The sequence below is a fragment of the Tamandua tetradactyla genome, chromosome 1 (assembly GCF_023851605.1).
Source record: "Tamandua tetradactyla isolate mTamTet1 chromosome 1, mTamTet1.pri, whole genome shotgun sequence".
Classification (NCBI taxonomy): domain Eukaryota; kingdom Metazoa; phylum Chordata; class Mammalia; order Pilosa; family Myrmecophagidae; genus Tamandua; species Tamandua tetradactyla.
Window position 1 is genome coordinate 35,206,485 of NC_135327.1, and position 18,547 is coordinate 35,225,031.

At 53.7% G+C, this 18,547-nt stretch overlaps 2 protein-coding genes across 2 annotated transcripts in view; one reads left to right on the top strand and one right to left on the bottom strand.

The window, feature by feature from the left end:
• APMAP (adipocyte plasma membrane associated protein) overlaps positions 1 to 1,657 on the top strand; it is a 49,721-nt gene extending 48,064 nt beyond the window's left edge. Inside the window, exon 9 of the mRNA XM_077114286.1 lies at positions 517 to 1,657. Within this exon, the coding sequence (XP_076970401.1) occupies positions 517 to 726 (210 nt within the window). The 3' untranslated portion in view covers positions 727 to 1,657. The remainder of the gene's footprint in view (positions 1 to 516) is intronic.
• A 3,840-nt stretch (positions 1,658 to 5,497) lies between these two features.
• On the bottom strand, positions 5,498 to 16,995 carry CST7 (cystatin F). Its single transcript, XM_077114301.1, has 4 exons — positions 16,821 to 16,995; positions 7,008 to 7,180; positions 6,515 to 6,631; positions 5,498 to 6,082 (listed from the first exon to the last, which is right to left on the bottom strand). Exons 1-4 carry the CDS (start codon positions 16,888 to 16,890, stop codon positions 6,005 to 6,007), a joined length of 438 nt encoding a protein of 145 aa, XP_076970416.1. The 5' UTR covers positions 16,891 to 16,995; the 3' UTR covers positions 5,498 to 6,004.
• Between the last annotated feature and the right edge of the window lie 1,552 nt (positions 16,996 to 18,547).

Genomic DNA, 18,547 nt, shown 5'->3' on the forward strand with positions numbered 1-18,547 from the left:
ACAGATTGGGGCTGAGGGGTCTTCTTACAGGAGCCTTATCTCATGGGGTGCATACGTGCCCATTCAGCCCTAAAAGATTTGTTTTTATATGAACTACTCAGTTATCCATTTGGAACCTTGCACATTTGAAATATTTAAACCTAATCCCAGGAATTGACATTTATATCTGTCAAGCTGTGCTGGTGCTGGCCCAGCCTTCTGGTGGCACCTCACATTCGGCATCATGTCCTCCTCAGATGGACTTGGATTTCTCTGTGTTCAGCCAGGCCCAAGAAAATTTGCTGTCTATCCTTTAATGTGCCATTCTCAGGCCAGGGTATCCTTGCATCTTTGGATCTGAGTTGCAGAGGGCCTCTTTGTATGGTGGGCAGTTGTGGACTGGCAGCTGAGCTGGGCTGAGTTTCGTCTCAGCCCATCCTTCCTGGGTATGGCGGGGAACATACTATCATCACATGGGAATTGGCTGTGTGGTCAGGCTGCTCACCTTGAGTTCCTTGTTCTGTGCTTTCCTTCCAGCTCTTCAGTCGGGATACGGTGATGAAGCTTGTGCCGCGGTACAGCCTTGTCCTGGAACTCAGCGACAGCGGGGCCTTCCGGAGAAGCCTGCATGACCCCAGTGGGGTGGTAGCCAGTTACGTCAGTGAAGTGCACGAGCACAATGGGCACCTGTACCTAGGCTCTTTCCAGGCCCCATTCATCTGCAGGCTCAGTCTTGAGTTGGTTTAACTGGCGCTCCTTCCCCCAGAGCTGCTGGAGCTGGCCAGAATGTGTCCCCTAGAGCATCGTCAGGCTGCTGGCATCTGGGGAGGGCTGTTTGGTTGTGGGAGCTGTGAGCGCCTCGTTGTCCATGTTTACCTGTCTATCCTACCCCCACCTTGTCCGGCTTTCTATTTGAAGGGACATGTATCTACTGTGGAAGATAAATCCTTGTAAAGCCATTTTCTCTTTTTTTTAAAAAAGCTGTCAGTGTAGACTTGTTTTCTAGGAGGTGGAACACTTCATACACTTTTACCAGGGCTCAGGGTTTGGTGGGTAGAGTAGTAGGGAGCTGCTCAGGGATCTTGTTTATGCTTCTGTCTCTGTCCTGCCTGCTTCAGTGACTTTGCTGTAAAGATGGGGTAATAGCTTATCTTTGGGTGTGCCTGGAATGGGCAGTGGGAAGACAGTGCAGAAGTGTGCTGAGGCCACTGGTGGACACTGTGCAGACCAAGAACTGGTGTACCTTCCCTAGTGAGGAGGGAAAGCAGCATCCACCACTCCTGCCGGTTCGGATTCCCTCTGTGCCAGGGACTCCTAAGACTCCTTGGTCCCTGTTAGAAACAAACAAGGACCTGGCCGCAGATGCCTAAGAAAGGGTATTCTGACAACTCTGAGAAGACCTCACTGGGTCTCTTCCTGTAGACCACTTGCCATGCTGGAGCTAAATGATTCAGGGACTCAGCACCACAGAGTTGGACTTGGGAGGGCCTGCACATGCACCTTTGTTCCCTATCCCCTCTTGGCCTGGTGGCACCAATGGTGTGTTCTAATGTCATGATTTCTCAAGCACTTGAGGCTCTGAGTTGCTGTCAACTTGTCTACACACTGGTTGTGGTTTTGTCAGGGAGGTCCATGGAATAATGGTCAAATTAAATCTCTTTCTCTGCTGATTAACCTTTTTTATGGTCCTGTCTGAAATTCCTTCTCTGCTTTAAAATACAGTGACTGAAAATGTAATGGCAGCAAGTGTGGATATAAAGGTTTTTGTTTTGGTGACAAGCAAATCTGTTGGATTTTCTCTGGAAGGAAAGTTTCAGGCCCACCCACTTTGCCACCCACCTTCAGGGAGTATCCTAGCGTCGTGCCTCCCGATGTTGCTCTTGAGGACATTGATGTTAATCTTCTCCCCTGGTTTTCAGCCCATCAAATGGGACTAATAGGTCCCCCCACCTTCCTTGTCTGTAGTGTATTTTAGACACGTGTCTAAACAGGTGATGGCATTAGAAATCAGAGACCGTTGGCAGCTGTGACACCTGTGTCTTTTGGGTCTTGTCCACTGGCTGTCTACCCCTCTGTTCCTTCTCCCCGGAATAGACCCGTCACCCCCCACACCCCCACTTGCTGGTCAGGCCTCATTTTAGGGGGCAAAAGTGTTGGAAATGTGGATGCTGGTGGACCCTGCCACCTTGCCCTGTGTGGGGCTGACTTGGTGGGGAACCAGCAGAACTAGAGCCAGGAAGGTCTTCAGCCTGCTTGAGGCACCCACATGGTACCAGTGAACTCCTGTTAGTGTTGTTTATATGACTTTATAGGAAGGAAAGTCGAGTTTTTATTAATTAGGTGATTTTTAAATTGCAATGTGTATTGCATTACTGGAGCAAGTTGCTAGTTTTAGTAGCTAATATTGTGCCTCAGCTATATTGGGTGCACTCATAAAAGCAGTTTAAATGTGCTGGGCCTGTGAGTTCCTTTCTCAGATCTTCGGCAGAGAACAGAGGGCTTTTGTTTTTAGTGCTTGTTTTTCACTGATGCAGAAAAGCAGCTAAATTGGTTTTCACAGTTTTCAGCAAAAGAGGCTTGACCTTGACTCGTGATTTTCTGACTTAGAGTGTCATTTCCTGTGTTTTATCTGGTAATTGGGCAAAGTAATGTGCAAGCTGTAGCCTTGTTATTAGGTTTAAATATGTGCTGTGCTTTTGTAGTAAGCATAAAAAAGAATTTGCTCTTATATAAATTACCAACATGCTTTTTAAGTTAAACCAAGTGATTCATTGTGTGTCTCTTTCTTCTCTATTAAAAAAACTCCTCTGGAGTTCAGTTCCCATAGACATTGATCCTCATTTTGAGATTTTTATTTTCAACACACCCGTCTTTATTTCTGAAGGTTTTCTCACCTACACTGACTCTTACCATGGGACAAGGAGCCATTGCCTTGATTTACAGATGGGGGACCTGAGGCTCTGAGGGAGAGCCATCTGCCTGGGCACAGGCCACAGCTGAGCAAGGCCCCCAGGGATGACTGAGTCAGTGTGTGATGCTAGGACATGAGGGAGACAGGGAGGTATCTCCGGGACCGCAGGGCTCAGGGCAGGCAGTGTGGTTCCTGCCCCCGTCTGTCAGGGTCTTGGAGTGGTTCCTGCAGGCAGCAGTGGGGCTCAGCTTCTCAGTATCATTGTGGCCTGGGTCCGTTTGCAATCTGAAGAGGAGTTGAGCTGAACCACATTGGAGACTCGCAGCCACGCTCAGTACATGAAGTGCATGACCAAGGAAAGCGTTAGCATCCACAGTGCAGGCCTCTCAGTTGCAGTTTTGACTCTGGTATGGCTAGGCTAAGACCTTGAAAGGAAGCATTTCTTCTTTTTCATCAGAATTCTGCTACAACTTAGAGTTCTGGATATCTATACCCAATTTTCTCAGTGACAGTAAAAATAGATGATGATACCCTCTCTTCTGGTGTCAGTCTGTTGGGGGGAAGCTGACAAATCAATTTAAAAACTGAATAAAATGGGAGTGGAAGTGTGGAATTCAGGCATCAGTGGTTGACATCTGCTACCAGCAAGAAGTTAAGCCTACCATGGTCTTGGAGTTACCCACCTTCCCCTGAGACGGCCCTGGGTATGCCACACCTGCCTGAACAGTCTGTCTGAGCTGAGAGTTACAAGGGAGTGAGTGATTGGTCTGCATGGCTGCATGTGCTGCGGTGTCTGGTGACCTCCTCCCTGGTGCCTGGGGCGGCGTGTGTGCACGTGGCTTGGCTGGTTTCAGGTACTGTGCCATGGGTAGCACACCTGCTTAACTTGATGTCAGGGCCATGTGCTTTCCCTTTTTGTATCACTGTCTCTGGCTTAAGCGTTACTTAAGTTAGAAACACTTTTTCTGGGATGTATAGCACATGGAACAGCTTCAAAACAATGAAAATGGTTGCGTGTCATTGCATGGAGCCTTCGTGGTACGCCAGGAAGAAGACTGCCCTCCGCAGATCCTGCTTAGGGCCTCCCCATGCAGAGACTGTTTAAAGATGGGCTGAGTGTTGGGTCGGAGCCACACAGTTAACAGGCTTCTTTAATTTTAAGACTTCTCTTTCTTTTTAAATTGATAGGGTGGGATAAATACCTGTCCCCATATAATGTCTTGACAACCTTGAGTCCAAGGTTACTCTTCAAACCTGAGGATTTTGAGTACATGTTCCTGGTGTCAGATCAGGATTTGTTGTTTCCTTTCTCCTACAGTGAAACAGCCGGAAGACAAGCCCAGTCCTCCTGTCCTGGGAAGGCCTGGCTGGGAGAAGGGGAGCCCCAATTCTGTGCAGGCCAGCACTGCTTTCTAGCCTGTGGCTTCTGCCCTGGGTACCTATATGTGCCTTTCTGATGCTGAGAGGCAAGGCGAGGTGACCTGACCTTGATGGGTTCAGGTTTGGATTTCATCCCTTTAGTGGTGCAGCTGGGCCCTCTAGATATGTTCTAAGGCTCTGATGGCTACAAAGCTCTCTGACTGTCAGGTTTGAGCCACGTTGGGAATGTCAGGGACTGACAGGGCTGGGATAAGCTCATTTATCCTTTGTAGAAAGGGTTGACTTGAAGCCTTTTAATTAAATGTCTTATAGCATTGTTTTTCACCCCCATCTTGGATTCAATGCCTAGAAGGTGAATCGAGGCAGCAGAAGTACAGGAGAGTTTGGGATTATAGTTAATTTTATAACTGAAGGAAATCAAATGTTGAGCGTGTGGCTCAAGGTCAAGACTGCTAAACTGCCATATGCATTTAAAACAGATTTTTTGTTTCCTGCAATCGAATCCATAGTTTTTGCAGGTGACAATATATGCTGTCTGCCTGTGTGCTCTATTTTGTCACGGGTGGGGGGGCTAAGTGCCAATGAGAGGCACTTGGGCTTACTCAGGTACAGACAGCTGGAAGAGCCATCTTTTTTGTCCCCGGCCTTGCCTGTCCCAGCCCCTGCATTCTCCTGGAGTCTCTTCTCTGTGGTGCAGCCTTGCACTTCTGGCTCAAGCTCAAAGCCTGTCTTTTCCAAGAGACCCTGGCACCCTCCAGCCTGCAGTGGTCTCTCTTTCTCCTGAGCCCTCAACGTGCGCTCAAATGAGCCCCCTTTCTTAGCCTTATTTGCAGTGGGCCTGTGTCTTCTGAGTGGGTCTGTAGGGAGCCCCACCCCCGGCTGCCCAAGGGGTCCCTGCTTGTGGTAAGCATTTCTACACTCTTGAGAGAACCCGGCTGATGGCCATTCACTCTTGGGGTCCCTCTGCCAGCATCAGGGTAAGGTGGAACAAAGGTGGACAGTGATCCCTGAGGGGGGTTGGCTGCCTGTCCCACCGGCGAGTGGTGTTGGCACAGACCTGCTTGCCTCAGGCATTTGACCTCTTATGTGTTTTAGAAGCTAATCACTGGAGAAGTCTCTGAATGGCTTTCTGGAAACAACTCTTCTGACTACTTGTGGAGGAAGATCCTCATGGTGTTTCCCCACCTTCCTGACCGGGCATTTGGAAAGGAAGAGCACAGGCGTGGCTTTCCTTGTTCATCTTTATTCATAACTGTCTATCCCTGAGAGGTCAAGGTGGTCAGGAGGAGGCTCATCCCCTCCCTAGTGCTGTGACTATTACGCAGGTCAAACACTGTCCTAGGGACTCAAATCTGCAGACCTGTGGCCAGCAGATGGTCAGGGGCAGGGGAAACCCACACCTTGACATCCTTCAGAAGGCCAGGATTCGTGCCCGACCCCTGACTCAAATAATCCCCATCCAGGAACTCAGCCTTCTACACCAGGCCCTAGATCTAGGTGCATGGGATCTGTGAAATGAGTTCTATCTAGAAGCAAAGTTGCTAGAATGAGCTTGGGTGCTGGGTGGGCTGCTGCCTCCTCGTGCTGTGTCATGAGCTCATTTGCCCTCCCATTCTGCTCACACATGAGATCCTGTTTCAGAAGACTCCAGAGCACGGTGACAGCCAGAGGGTGACACGAAGAGGGAGAGTAGCCGCACATCTGTCCCATGTTGTAGCCTTGGTAAGGAGGGGCTCAGTGACAGCGGAGGACAGGTACCTCATACTTGTGGAGCCAGGGGATGACCCAGACCTCGGAGTAGCAGCCAAAAGTCTGCAAGCAGAAGGAATCACCGAGAATCTTCCGGACTTGGTCAACTGCCCCCAGAGAGTGCTCCTCTCTGCCTCTGTGTATGTGTGTGTATAGATAAATAAAGACTTTCTGGATTATCAGAAGCCCCTCTTTGCTCTCAGCCCCTTCCACCCAGCCTGAAGTGTTTGTTCCCTGGAGATGTGGCCCTTTAGGTGGAGAGGCAGCATGCAGTTGGAGAGATGCAGTGTCTTTGCCTTCCCACCTCACCCCATGTTCTCTTAGGAGTTGAAACTTTTCCCCAAAGCCTTGGGCTGTATAGGCATGCTGAGAGACCCAGCTACTTCAGGAGTGAAGCTAGGAGCCTTGGGGTCAGAGCTGTGGTGGAGGGGGTGTTTTCCCAAGCCCTGGGGAGCAAGGAGGAGGGGTGGGGAGGAGAGGAGCAGGTGACCATACCTGCTTTAAGGTGCTGTTGGTCTGGAAGTCACAGTTGTCCAGACATGGGTGCCCAGTTTTCTTGCAAGTGGTTCTGCCAATTTCTACATCGAGCATGTATTTCAGGCCTTTCACTATCTGAGGAACACAGAAGGATGAGTTCTTGGGTTACTTGGCACAGGTGGAAGGTGGGTGGCTTTTCCCGAAACCAGGGGCATCAGGAGAGGTGGGAGAGTTGCTGAGGTGAGCATTTTTTGGGGGAGGCTGAGCTGTCCAGGAGCAGTGCCCATGGTGTATTGGTCTCAGGATAGTGTGCTGAGAGCCCCAGTCCGGCTGAGAGCCCCAGTCCAGGTGACGACCCTGTCTAAGTGACAGCTGCTGTGTAGGTTGTCACCTGGACTGTCCTCACCTGGACTGTCCTCACCTGGACTGGGGCCCTCAGCTGGACTGGGGTTCTTACCCGATTCAGAACCCTCACCTGGACTGAGGTTGTCATCTGGACAGGGACCCTCACCTGGACCAGAGCTCTGTTGATGTGGGACTCTTTGAACAAAAAGATGTCATTTGTGCAGTTATTGAACCATTCGACAGTGTGCCTGGCAGCTCTGAGGACTCCTGGGTCATTGGTTTTTATGGTTGTAGGAAATCCTGGCTTTGCACCTGAGATAAGGTCCTGGGAGCAAAAATCTAAAAGAGAAACACAGACACACAAGACCATTGTTGTCATTGGGGAGCAATTCTGGTATCATACCTCACATCATGCCCAGCTTCCCTTACTCCTCACAGGTGGGCTTCCTCTCCCACCCTTTGCCCTCCATGGAGTCTCATGTTCAAGGCTGAGGATCAGGTGCTGTGGGTGGAAGGCTGTGTGGGCACAGTGCCAGATAAGATTCAGCACCTTTCCCCATATCTCTGCCCACACTGTGCTCAGGACTCAGGTTATTTCCAACTTTTGACTCTGAGTGGGGTTCAGCCTGACCTCCCCACAGCTTCCCACAGTGCTGGGCTCCCGGTGCCCCTGGGTGATGCCCCCACTGAGTTCTTTGGGCACAGGCCTTCTCTGTCCTGGAATCTCAGGAGCCCTGGGAGTGGGGGTCAGGAGGGGTAAAACTGGATCCCATGCAGTTCCCATTCCGGAGCTGGGCATGTGGAGCCTGTGGTGGATGGATAGATGGACAGAGGGATGGATGGGCTAGTTTCTTTAACCTATGCCATGGTCTCCCGTACTGAGAAGGCCCGTATTTGGACAACAGGTGAGGGAAACAACAAGAGGGGCTTCTCCCAAATAGGTCCCTTGGCATCTATACCAGAGCCAGGCTGAGCCAGTGACTCCTGATACTACAGCCCCCCTGGCTTCCACGGGGCAGAGCCATGGTAGACATAAGGACCCCTTTTCTTGATGGTCCCGCTCAGGTCAGAACCATCTTGCTGAAATGAATGTGCAAGCTGTTCATTAACTTTGTTCACCTTATTCACCAACTTTTGCCAAGCACCTTCCAGAACCTTCCTTGACCTGCCAGGTTCTGGGTTAGTAGCCCCTTATGTTTGCTGAAACTTATATTCTATGAATAAGAAAGAAAAATTCCTGGAGCTCCAAGAGAAGTTAGGCAGGGAGACCCCCAGACTATTGCTGGGGAGAATTGCCAAGGCCACGCCTGAACCAATCTGAATGGAAAGACCATGGGCTGGTGATGGGCAGGAGCGGGCTTGGTGTCTGAAGTCCAGGAGACCAGAGGGGCTGCAGTGTGGAAGTAAAGGGAGCAGGGCCAAGTAAGTCGGGTTACCGGGTTTGGATTTAATTATTAGTAAATATGAGTGAATATGAGCATGAGTGGAAAAGACCCTGTGGGCTACATGTAATAAAAAGTGCCTGGGGCCTTTCCTTGGTGGCTTATGGGTGGCTTGAATTTAGGGTTCTCTGTATTTTCAATTTTTCTACAACAACACGGATTATTTGTGTATTAGATGATCAAGAGTTACAAGTTTTGAAAATCTAAATAAATTGGGGGGGGGGGCAGGAAAAGGAGGAATGGAGCTTTCAGATTTGTAAAATGGTTCTTTACTCAGGGTTTCCTCAGATCTTACCGAACTATTTGTGTGCCAGTGATGCCCAGCACTGTGCTGTATCTTAGGCTGGCGCTGACCAATGCGGCTATTTTATGGAATCAGCTAAAATTAAGTAAAATTAAATACCATTGCATAAGGTGAAACCTCAGTTCCTCAGTCACATAGGTCAGTTCCAAGTGCTCAGGGGCCCGGGTGGGCCAGTGCAGGGCCCTGCTGGACAGCCCTGTCCTGGGAACCCCAGCTCTGCACCCCCTGGATGCCCCTTTCCGGGAAGACTGGGACATTGGCGTGATGGGCGCACGGGGCAGCAGGAGGTGGCAGCTCAGTGTCTGTTGTGGATGTGGCACCAGGCAGCCAAGCTCTGAGTTTCGAGGTCTGAGGGTCAGAGTGATCAGTGGCATGTGACGGCCAGGGGCCGGGCTTTGGGAGTGCTGAGCGCTGGCAGCCCCAGCCCTGAGGAAATGTTAACTGTAAGCAGGAGTGGGGATGACCCAAGTCCACAGAAGGATCTTCTGGGTGCCTAGTGGACAGGCCAGAGGCCTTCCCAGAGGGGGCCAGGGAGGGGACCACAGACAGGTGGAGGCCTTAGTGTGGGGATGGGAGCCCATGGAGGGTGTGGGTGTGCCCCTGTGGCCCTACTGACAGAGTTGGGCCCATTCCTGGGGGACATCGAGGGTGTTGGGGCAGCTGGGAGCCCCTAACAGGGCTGTCACTCTATGAGAAGAGCGGGCTGGGAATGCAGGCTGCCTCCCTGGGAGCCAGTGCCTGGCCCTGGAGTGCATGTGGCCCCTACCCTGACCCAGGGCCGAGAGCGCTCCTGTGGGTCTTTTCTTGAGAGCCTCAGGAAGGTAAGGAGGGGCAGCAGCCGGACATGGCAGGGGACTCGCGCAAACAGATTTCCTCTGCAGGGCCCCTTGGCGGGCAGTCCAAGGGGCCTGGCCTGCCATCCCACAGAAAACCAGGAGCGCCCTTTGGGACCTTCCTTTGGGGAGTGCAGCTCTCGTCAGTGCATTCCTGCAGAGTCAGGGGGAAGCTGTGCCAAAGGCCCCTGGGAGGCAAGCGACCATACCTCTTGTTCCTTCCCTGAGCCCCTGGGCTGGGCTTGGTGGGTCTGGAACCTGCATTTCCCCAGGCAGTGGAGAGGGAAGGGGCTGAGGAGGGGGAGGAGGGAGCAAGGGAGGAAGAGAGAAAGGAGGCCTGAAGAGTGGGAGGAGGGGGGAACAGTGAGAAAGGTAAAAGGGGGAAGGTGAAGGAAAGAGGGGCCTAATGCCAACCCAACACTCCCCCCCCCCCCCCCCCCCGCCATCTTCCTTGCACTGGGGGAGGACAGGAAGCAGAGGTTGATGCTTGGTGGTTTCTGACAGAAGCCTGCTTTGGAAACCAGCTTAGCTTATGCCTGTGGCTGCAGCCTACACTGGACCTGATGGTGCCGTGAGAGCATTTGTGCCCACGGTTTCCTTTTTCTTCTGTTCCTGAAGGAAAACGGCTATCCACTTTTTTTTTTATTAGTAAAGACTACATTTACTACTTTTCTGATTATAAGTTTGTCTTTGGGAAAGATTTAGAAAAATGCAGAAGAATATAATAAAAACTTTAAAAATCATGAATGATTTTTACTGTTAACTGTTCTGAAATAAGATGTATTAGACTTCACTTTGTTTGAATTTAACAGATTTTTTTTTTAACGACGTGAAACAGGTCATGCTGAGCTTCAGACGAATGTCTCTTCCAGACACGTGATGGTAGTTCCTAAAGGATTCCTGCAAGGTCACAAAAGTGTTACAAAAAGTACTGAAGTTGGTTTATTTTTATCTATCTACGTGTTTCTTAAATATAGGCTTTGAGGCAATAAACCTTCATGTGGTCTCGCAGTTGTCTAACGAAACTTTAAAAGCTCTGTTTTTAGTTTAAACTAAAAGGTTAAATGTCAAACGTTTTTTAGGATGATTTGCCAAGAGGAATCACTAGGAGAAGGCTCCTCTAAGAAAAACCATCCCCAAAGTGGCGAATTGCCTTTGGGAGGAAAACCCACAGCCAAACCTCAGGCTGAGAGCCCTGCCCCTGGGCCAAGCCTCAGCCAGTGCTGCAGACGCCTTGCAGGAACCCTTTGGAAGATCTCCCTCCACCCCCGAGGGACCCCTGGGCTGTCTTCAGGTCCTCAGGGGAATCTGGGATTTCTGACGTGCACAGCGGAGTCTTAGAGGGGCCATGAGAGTCAGAGCAGGCCTTTCGGAGAGCTGACCCACTTCACAGATGAGACTGAGACCTGTCGTGGTGAGAGGTGAAACCCAGGCTTACCAAATTCTAAGGAGCATTTTAATCCCCACTCAAGAACTGTGCACTAACAGGTGCTGTGGGAGGTATGGGGATGACAGGCCAAGCTCTGCGTGGCATCCAGTTGGGGAGAGAGCACCCACATGGGGGCAGGCGTGGAAGTGGGTTCGGAAAAGAGGGTGTGAAGGGGATGGTGAAGGAGCTGGGAGATTGTGGAGCAGAGCTGGCCTCAGGTGGAGGTGGGGAGGCAGGGGTGGAATGGAGGGAAGTGGGGATGCAGATAGGCAGGAGATCCTCCTGCAGAGACGGTGCCTGAAGCTCAGTAGGTGCTGCCAGGAGGAACTGGAAGCATTTGGGCCTGACCTGTGCATCCTCCCATCCTCCTCCCAGTGTTCCCAGCAGTGTCTTCCTGAGATGCAGTACATCTTTCTGGGCCGCCTCCCTGGGAATACAGAGGAGCTCCTCTGGGCATCCAACACGCCCCTCAGCTCGTGTGGCCTCCCTGTGTCACCTCTTCCTGGAGGAACCACGGCCACCTGTCTCCGCGTCCTCTAGAAGCTGCAGCCTGAGAAGTGGGTGAGCCTCACAGGAAGGATGAGCTCTGCACCACCCTCGGGGGACACACATGGGCACAGAGACATCGTCTCCAGGACAAGGTGGGGCGTGGGCACCACTGTGCGGAATGCAGTGTGCCATGGATTCAGGTGCACAGCTGGTGTTGGTTAGGAAGGCCCTGGGTGGCTACAACTGACCTCAGTTGCTGTCTGCTCAGCCCCAGGGACTTGCAGGGTCCCGTCCGCAGATGAGGGCAGAGCCCGAGGAGAGAGTGCCGGTAGAGGACAGCTGTTGGGAGCACCTGGACAGGTGTGTGAAACATGGTGCCTTTGCCTTCTACGCCCTGACCCTTAACAGGTCTGGACTTCCCACAGCAAAAAGTGCAGCCAGTGACGTCCAGAGGGCTCTGAGGCTGAGGCAGGGTCCCTGTGCGCCCAATTCCCTGCACACCTTCTTTTGTGAAGCGAAGGGATTGCACACACACCACTTCTAGCCCCTTTGACATTCATGTGCCATGGTTCAAGGAATTCCAGGAACTCCTTTGGAATTGACAATGATCAGACTGGGAAGCAAAATTGCAAGGAAAGGTCCTGATTTCTTTTTTTTTTAAATGCTTAAAAATACCAGTTTTCCATATAACTAGCAGATGGTTCCTCTTCCCACAGCAGAGTGCCCCCTCACCCTGCCCTGCCTCCGAAGCTCCAGTCACCTGCTCTAATTTCTCTTTAGCGGCATTTTCTGCAGCCTGCTCCCGGGATCTCTGAGTCCTGCCCCCTCACCACAGCTGCCCGTGGAAGACCACGGCTCCCATACCTGTTCATCAGGACCCACTCTTCACAAAAACACTCCCCAGAGGAAATGCAACCCAGAGTTGAGCAGGCGGCACTGAAGCTGGGAAAGGGGAGGTTCCAGCAACAGTGACGTGTCTACGGGTAGATTAGACAGGATGCCACCTTTCCTAGACTCTCCACCAAATGTAGCCAGACGCCCTGAGAAGGAGTGGGCCCCTGACAGAGCTTTGGGCATGCATCCTCAACTGACTTTTCTGAAAGATGAAGACACACTGGGTGCGTGCAGCTTTTGGGGGCCTGGAACTGTGATCCCGGCCAAGCGCTGGGTGCATGGATGAGCTGTCTGTCCCTCGCCCCACGTCCCGCCACCCTCTGTCCTGCCAGCCCCAGTGATGGACTTAACATTGCGTTTCTAGTATTTTTCTTAAGAAACATTGTTTTCAACATTGTCCTGTTATTTTTCATGACGTTTCCCAGTATTTTCTTTAAGTTGCACTCCGTATGTACGTTTGGAACTCTTGACCCCTGAATTGACTCTGCTGCGAACACATTATACTAAAAGAAGGATATTTAGATTCGACATTTTGACAAGTTATGAGCACACATATCAGCCCGATGACTTTAAAGGCACATTGCTGGGGAGCTCCTGTGTTTGGTGGGGAAAGGGCTGGGGTCCTTTTCTTCCAAGAGGATTCTAGGTGAGGCCCAGGAGGATTCTAGTTGAGACCCCTGGCTTGTGAAACCTGAGCAGGGTAAGAGGTGCTGGCTTAACAGGAAGGGATGGCTGCCTGCCCGTGTCACCTGCGGGGGCTCCCTGCTCAGGAAGCTCCTCTCCCCTTGGCTTCTCCTGCTGACGGCCATTGGGCCCTGAGGGGGTGGGGAGGGGAAGAGGGGCTGGGTGCGGAGACCGTAGGTCCTCCCAGTCCTCCTGGGACTCACTGCCTGAGGATCAGGGCAGAGCAGGTCCGGTCAAGCTCAGGGGTGCTGGCACCCACCTTCTGCCCACCCCAAGCCTAGGCCCTTCTGCTCCCCCCACATGCCACCATCCAAGTTCACTGAGCCTGGGTCGTGGCTGTGGATTCTGTGGGTTCTGGGGGTCTCTCGGGAGCACAGGAGTGGATACCTGTCCTCTGGACAGCACATGGGTCTCCTGGCCTCCGGCACACACAGGATGCTGGGCTCAACCCACAGGCACACCCAGAGCTGGAATCACTGCCGTGTTGGCCAAGCTGCATGACCTCTCTGAGCTTGCATGTTCTTGCTCTCCCAGGAGACGGAGGTAGGAGGCAGCATGTGAACATGTTTGTCAGTGAATGGCGTGCAACAGGGCAATTGTTGCAAAATATAACATCAAACACATGATGTTCAGCGGCAGCCTCTGGGGGCAAACGGATGGCTCCCATTGGAAAAAAAAATCTCAAACCACAGAGGGTGGGTCCGTGGTCCCTGCCGGGGCCCAGACACAGCCACCTGAAGAAACAGTTCCTGGCCCCTCCCCAGGAGGAGGGTGGCTCTCCCCACCATGGGTGGTCTCCCTGGGTGTGGTATGGTGCTCCTAGGCCTATCAGCCCACCCAGGGATGGCAGGGGGAGGTGGTGGGGTAGGGCCAGCCTAAGGGGGCCATGGGTGAGAGGGGAGGGTGGACTTGGTATCCCTCACCCAGATGGAGTGCATCAGGGCCCAGGGATGGAGTTGAGATCTAGGCCTCAATCCTGGGTCTCTGCCCCTTGCCAGCTTGTGTTTCTGTGCCTCAGTTTCCTCATCTGTAAAACGCAGGCCACAGAAACCCTGTTCACAGGATTGTGGGGAAGATTTCCTGTACTCACAAAGCACGTGATGCACTGGGGACCACGTGGGCCCTGCAGAGGGGCCAGGGAACCTCAGTCTCCCCACCCTGGGGTTGTCCTTGTCTGGACTCACAACATGGGGTCTGCAAGGAGCAGGTTCCAGGTCAGAGCCCTCTGGGGTGTGTGAGGGCGGGAGGTGGGGTATGGGAGAGGACTGGAGTGCTTTGGGCCTATGGCAGCTTCCTGGGTGCTGGGGAGGGGAGAGCTGGGATACCCTGGGGTGGGAGATGGTGAGTAGATGAGAGGGGCCACTTAAGAGCCAGGGAGCAGGAAGGGAGAGGACAGAGAGGGGAGGCAGGAGGACACACGGAGCAGGACTGTGGAAGGTTCCAGGGAGGTGGAAGACCCTGTGCTTTGAAAACTTATGGAGGAGAAGTAAAACCTAATTGGATGGCATTCACCCCTGCGCAGAGGGACACATGTGTCTATGCATCCATTTGTCCGTCCATATGTCCCTCCATCCATCCATCAGGTGCCTGACGAATAGGAGCTGAATGACTGTTGTCTTGTCCTGGGGAGTCACCCATGTGCACCCCCACCCGCATGTCCCACAGCAAGTAGAGGGAGGGGCCGATGGTCTTCCTGACCCGCCCCCACCCCAACTGCAGGCTCGGCTGGGGAAGGGTGAGGCTGAGGTCAGCCAGTGGCACTTCCCAGAAAAGAAGACAGGTAGGTTGAGAAAGAAGGGCTGCAAAGAGGGTCTGAGGAAAGCAGTGCCGCAATTTCCTGAGCTCTGAGGGCCGGGGCTGGGGAGCTACTGCAGAGGGGCTCAGAGGGGTCCAGTTCCGGGTGTGAGAGCTGCGAGATGCCAGTGGACGCCCCCTGAGAGTCCCCATCATCCCCCGAGCCCCACGGGAAGGGGGTCTTCCCGTGCCCTGACTACAGCCAACCCAAGGTCCTTGCTTGGGCAGCTGGTTGTCAAATACGGGAAGCAAGAGCAGCTCCTGCCACCCTGGTGACTCAGGAGCAGCAGGAGGCTTGAGAGGCTGCGGAGGGCACCCCAGACCCTGTGTGTGTGGCTAGCTCAGCACATCACATGGGCCAGCCCCTGACCCCCTCCAGGACCCACTGGGCATGCTGACCTGATTCCTTTTGAAACTCCAAGGTGGAGGCAATTTTTTTTTTAATGACCCATATCATGGATGGGGAGACAGAGGCTTAGTGATGTTCTAGGGTCCCCAGCAGAAGGTGTGGGGGTCTATAGAGCCCCCAAGGCCCCATGTGTATGGGTGTGAACCTCTGAACACACCGTCAGAGGAGGGAGCAGGTTGGACCAGGAGGTGGGTCCAGATCAGAGGGGCTTGGGGCAGGCCTGGGGCCTCTGCCATGTTCTCTCTTGGGAAAGGTGAGGCTACTATCCTCTACTTCTGTGAAGGTCCTTGGGGAAAGGGAGAGGGGACCCGGGTGGGGGGCAGTGCCACTTGTAAATGCCACCTAGCAGTCACCCAGGGCTTCACAGCGGGGCAGCCCATGCTGTCCTGCTACTGTTTCCATCTTTTTAGATGGGGAAACTGAAGCACAGAGAAGCTGCTTCTGAAAGCAGTTCACAGTCAAGATGAAAGTCAGCTCCCAGCCAGTGGGTGCTGAGGCAGCAGCCTGCCCGTCCTCGAGGCTGCCCTTCTCTGGAGCCTAGCAAAGGCGCCTGCTCCTCTGGCCCGGACTTCCAGCATCTCTCTGGCTTGGCCCCTTGGACGGGGAGGGACAGAGCACAGGAAGGCAACAGGCATTCGGCTGGGGCCGGGGGGACAGGGCTGGCCTGGGAGGAGGGGCCCCTGTGAGGCCAGAGGGAGAGGGAGAAGGTAGGGACTTCCAGGGGGTGCCCGAGGCTGCCAGGCTGAGAGCATGGTGGGGGTGGGGGGTGGGGCAGGGCCCTGCAGAGGGCTGATCTGTCCTCAGCCCTGGCCCTGGCTGGCCCGAGGCATGTGGACTTGGTGGAGACGTACTTGTGGGTCGTCCCCTCCCACCCCACCTGCCTGGGCCCTGTAGTCCGGCACTGATCCTTGGCCAGGCTCAGGCCCATTTCACAATTGTGGGGGTGGGACCCACCACGGACCACTGGCCCTAATCCTCTTGACCTGGGCACCCTCGGCCTGTCGCTGTTGCCTCTTCCCGCGAGGGAGGAGGGCAGAAACCAGCCTCCCTCTGGGCCCGTCCTGCTCAGAGCCTGGGCCTGGCGCCTGCCTCCTCATGGGTTATGGGGTGGGTCCTCCAGGTCCCACAGCACCCAGGCTCCCTGGAGTCAGCTCCCAGGGCTCCATGCTGGTGGGCATCCCCACCTGGCTCCTGGTCTCCCTCGGCCCCTCTCGCCCTCTCCCCTCCCCAGCGCTGACCAGGGTGCAGACGCAGGAGGGATGGGGTGACGAGCTTCACACTCCCTCAAGCTGAGTCACAGGACAGCAGCCACTGGACAGGAAGGAGCAGCCATCAGATAGAAACTGCGCAAGTGGGGAGCCCTGTCTCAGGCGGCCCCACTCAGGCTGCAGAGCCCCGCCGGGCGCAGCGAGGACGGAGGACGCACGTGCCCAGCTTCCCTTGTCCAGCCCACAGGGCTGAGCTGGCGGTGTCCCCAGGCCCTCCTCTCCCTGAAGCCCTTCCACAAAAGGTGGCCTCAGCCTCTGCAGTTGGGCGGGGAGCCCTGTGCCACCAAGGTCCCTGGTGCCACCAAGGTCGAAAGTGCGCTGGGAACAACTCAGGAACAGGGTCAGCGGGCACCCCAGGGAGCAGGAGAACGTCCTGGGGATGCCGGAGCACTGAGTCCCAGGAGAAGAGCGGGAGGGGAAGCCCTCCTCTTACCTCCAGCAGGGCGCCCCGTGATGCTCCTGATGAGGCAGCAGAGACCGAGAAGTGCACAGGCCGGCCTCATGGTGCAGACAGCAGAGAGTCGGGCCGCAGGGATCTGAGCCCAGGTTCTGCAGGCGCCCTCTACACCCTGTGCTGAGACTGGTGTCAGGGGCCAGGACGGGAAGGGGAGGAGCGCTGCCTGCAGACCACAGGGGTGTGGAGGAGGTGCGCCTGTCTGCTTTCGGCTCGGGGGGTTTCTTGCTTAATCATTTTAACCAGAAGCTCTCTATCTCCAGATCAAGAGACCACACTGGCAACCGCTTCCTTTCTGAGAGTTTCCAAGCAGTAGTCTCTTGCTGGGGAAGGAGAAAGGGTGGCAAGGCTGATGAATAAATCCGTGTGTGACCTTTCCACTCCCGAGCCACACCTGGAAGACACATTGCTTTCCAAAAATTAGCAGGGATTTTCAAAAGCAGAATCACTTGGGTTTCGTTCTCCCAAGGACATGCCCTGCTGCAAAGACTTGGCTTTGTGAGACAGGTAGACTGTCCAGGTGAGAGTCGGTACCTCCTCCGAGGGGCTCAAGCAAGTCCCCTGTCCAGACCTGCCCTTCTGGAGGACAAAGAGGTTAGTGTTAGAAACAGTCACACTGTTGACGAGGTCAGCACACACGCCCTGGTTTCTGCAGGAAATCAGAAGATGAGCTGTGTTTGTTGATCAAATGATGTTTGATTGCTTCCTAACTTTTGCTCAAAACTGGCAAAGGAGAGAGAATTGAGTGCAGCACCTGCCCCAAAGGTTCCTACTGGATTTCAATCTGGTAGCAGAGGATGGCCTAATGGGTAGGTGTGTGGGCTCTGGGGCCAGGGCCCAGGTTTGAATCCCAGTTCTGCTTCTTAACACCTGGGTGAACCGAGGCAAGTACCAGCTTTTCTGTGCCTCAGTTTCCCCTTCATTGGGTTGTTAGCACTGCACTCCCAGACATTTATTTCACTCGAGCCTCCAAGACATAAGGTGAGCAGGTTATTATTACTGCTCCTTGCAGCTGTGTTGGCTTGCCCTCAGCCTCCCTCCTATTCTCTGTGCAGGTGGATGGTCGTCATCCCTGTTCTCTGACATCCACCATCATCCCCAGACCTCCTGGGTGGGCAAAGGTGCAGGGAGGCCCTTTGTGCTAGTTTGAATCTGTGGTGGACCCCAGAAAAGCCATGTCTTTTAATCCTCACTTTGTGCTTTGTTAACAATAATAATCGCGATAATAATGATGATGACAGCGGCTGTGTTCCCAGCACTTGGGACGGGCAGACTCTCCCTAAGCACTTGACAAGTATGTCTTCATTTAATTCCTATACCACCATTCCACCCGTGGGGACATGGAGGCACAAAGAGGCCAAGGAAGGTGCCCAGAGCTGTGCCCAGCTGGGGCTCCATGTGGCCTGCCCATGTCTTCCCTGTCCTTGCTATGGGGGTAAGAATTTTCCGGATCCCTCTGCTGGGCTTCTGGGGCTGGGCAGGGGCAGTGTGTGGGCCTGGTGGAGCTGCTGGCTGCACACTCCTGTTGACCAGGAATTTCTGACCCAGCCCAGCACTGAGGTCCAGATGGACTGGGGGAAGACGGATGATGGTTCACCCACGGGCACACTGGACTTGGGTCTTCGAGAATTACTAGATAGATAGTGCAAAAAGTCACAGACTGTGCGGTCAGTGTAAGGGGTAAGGTGGGCCTCAGAAGACACCTA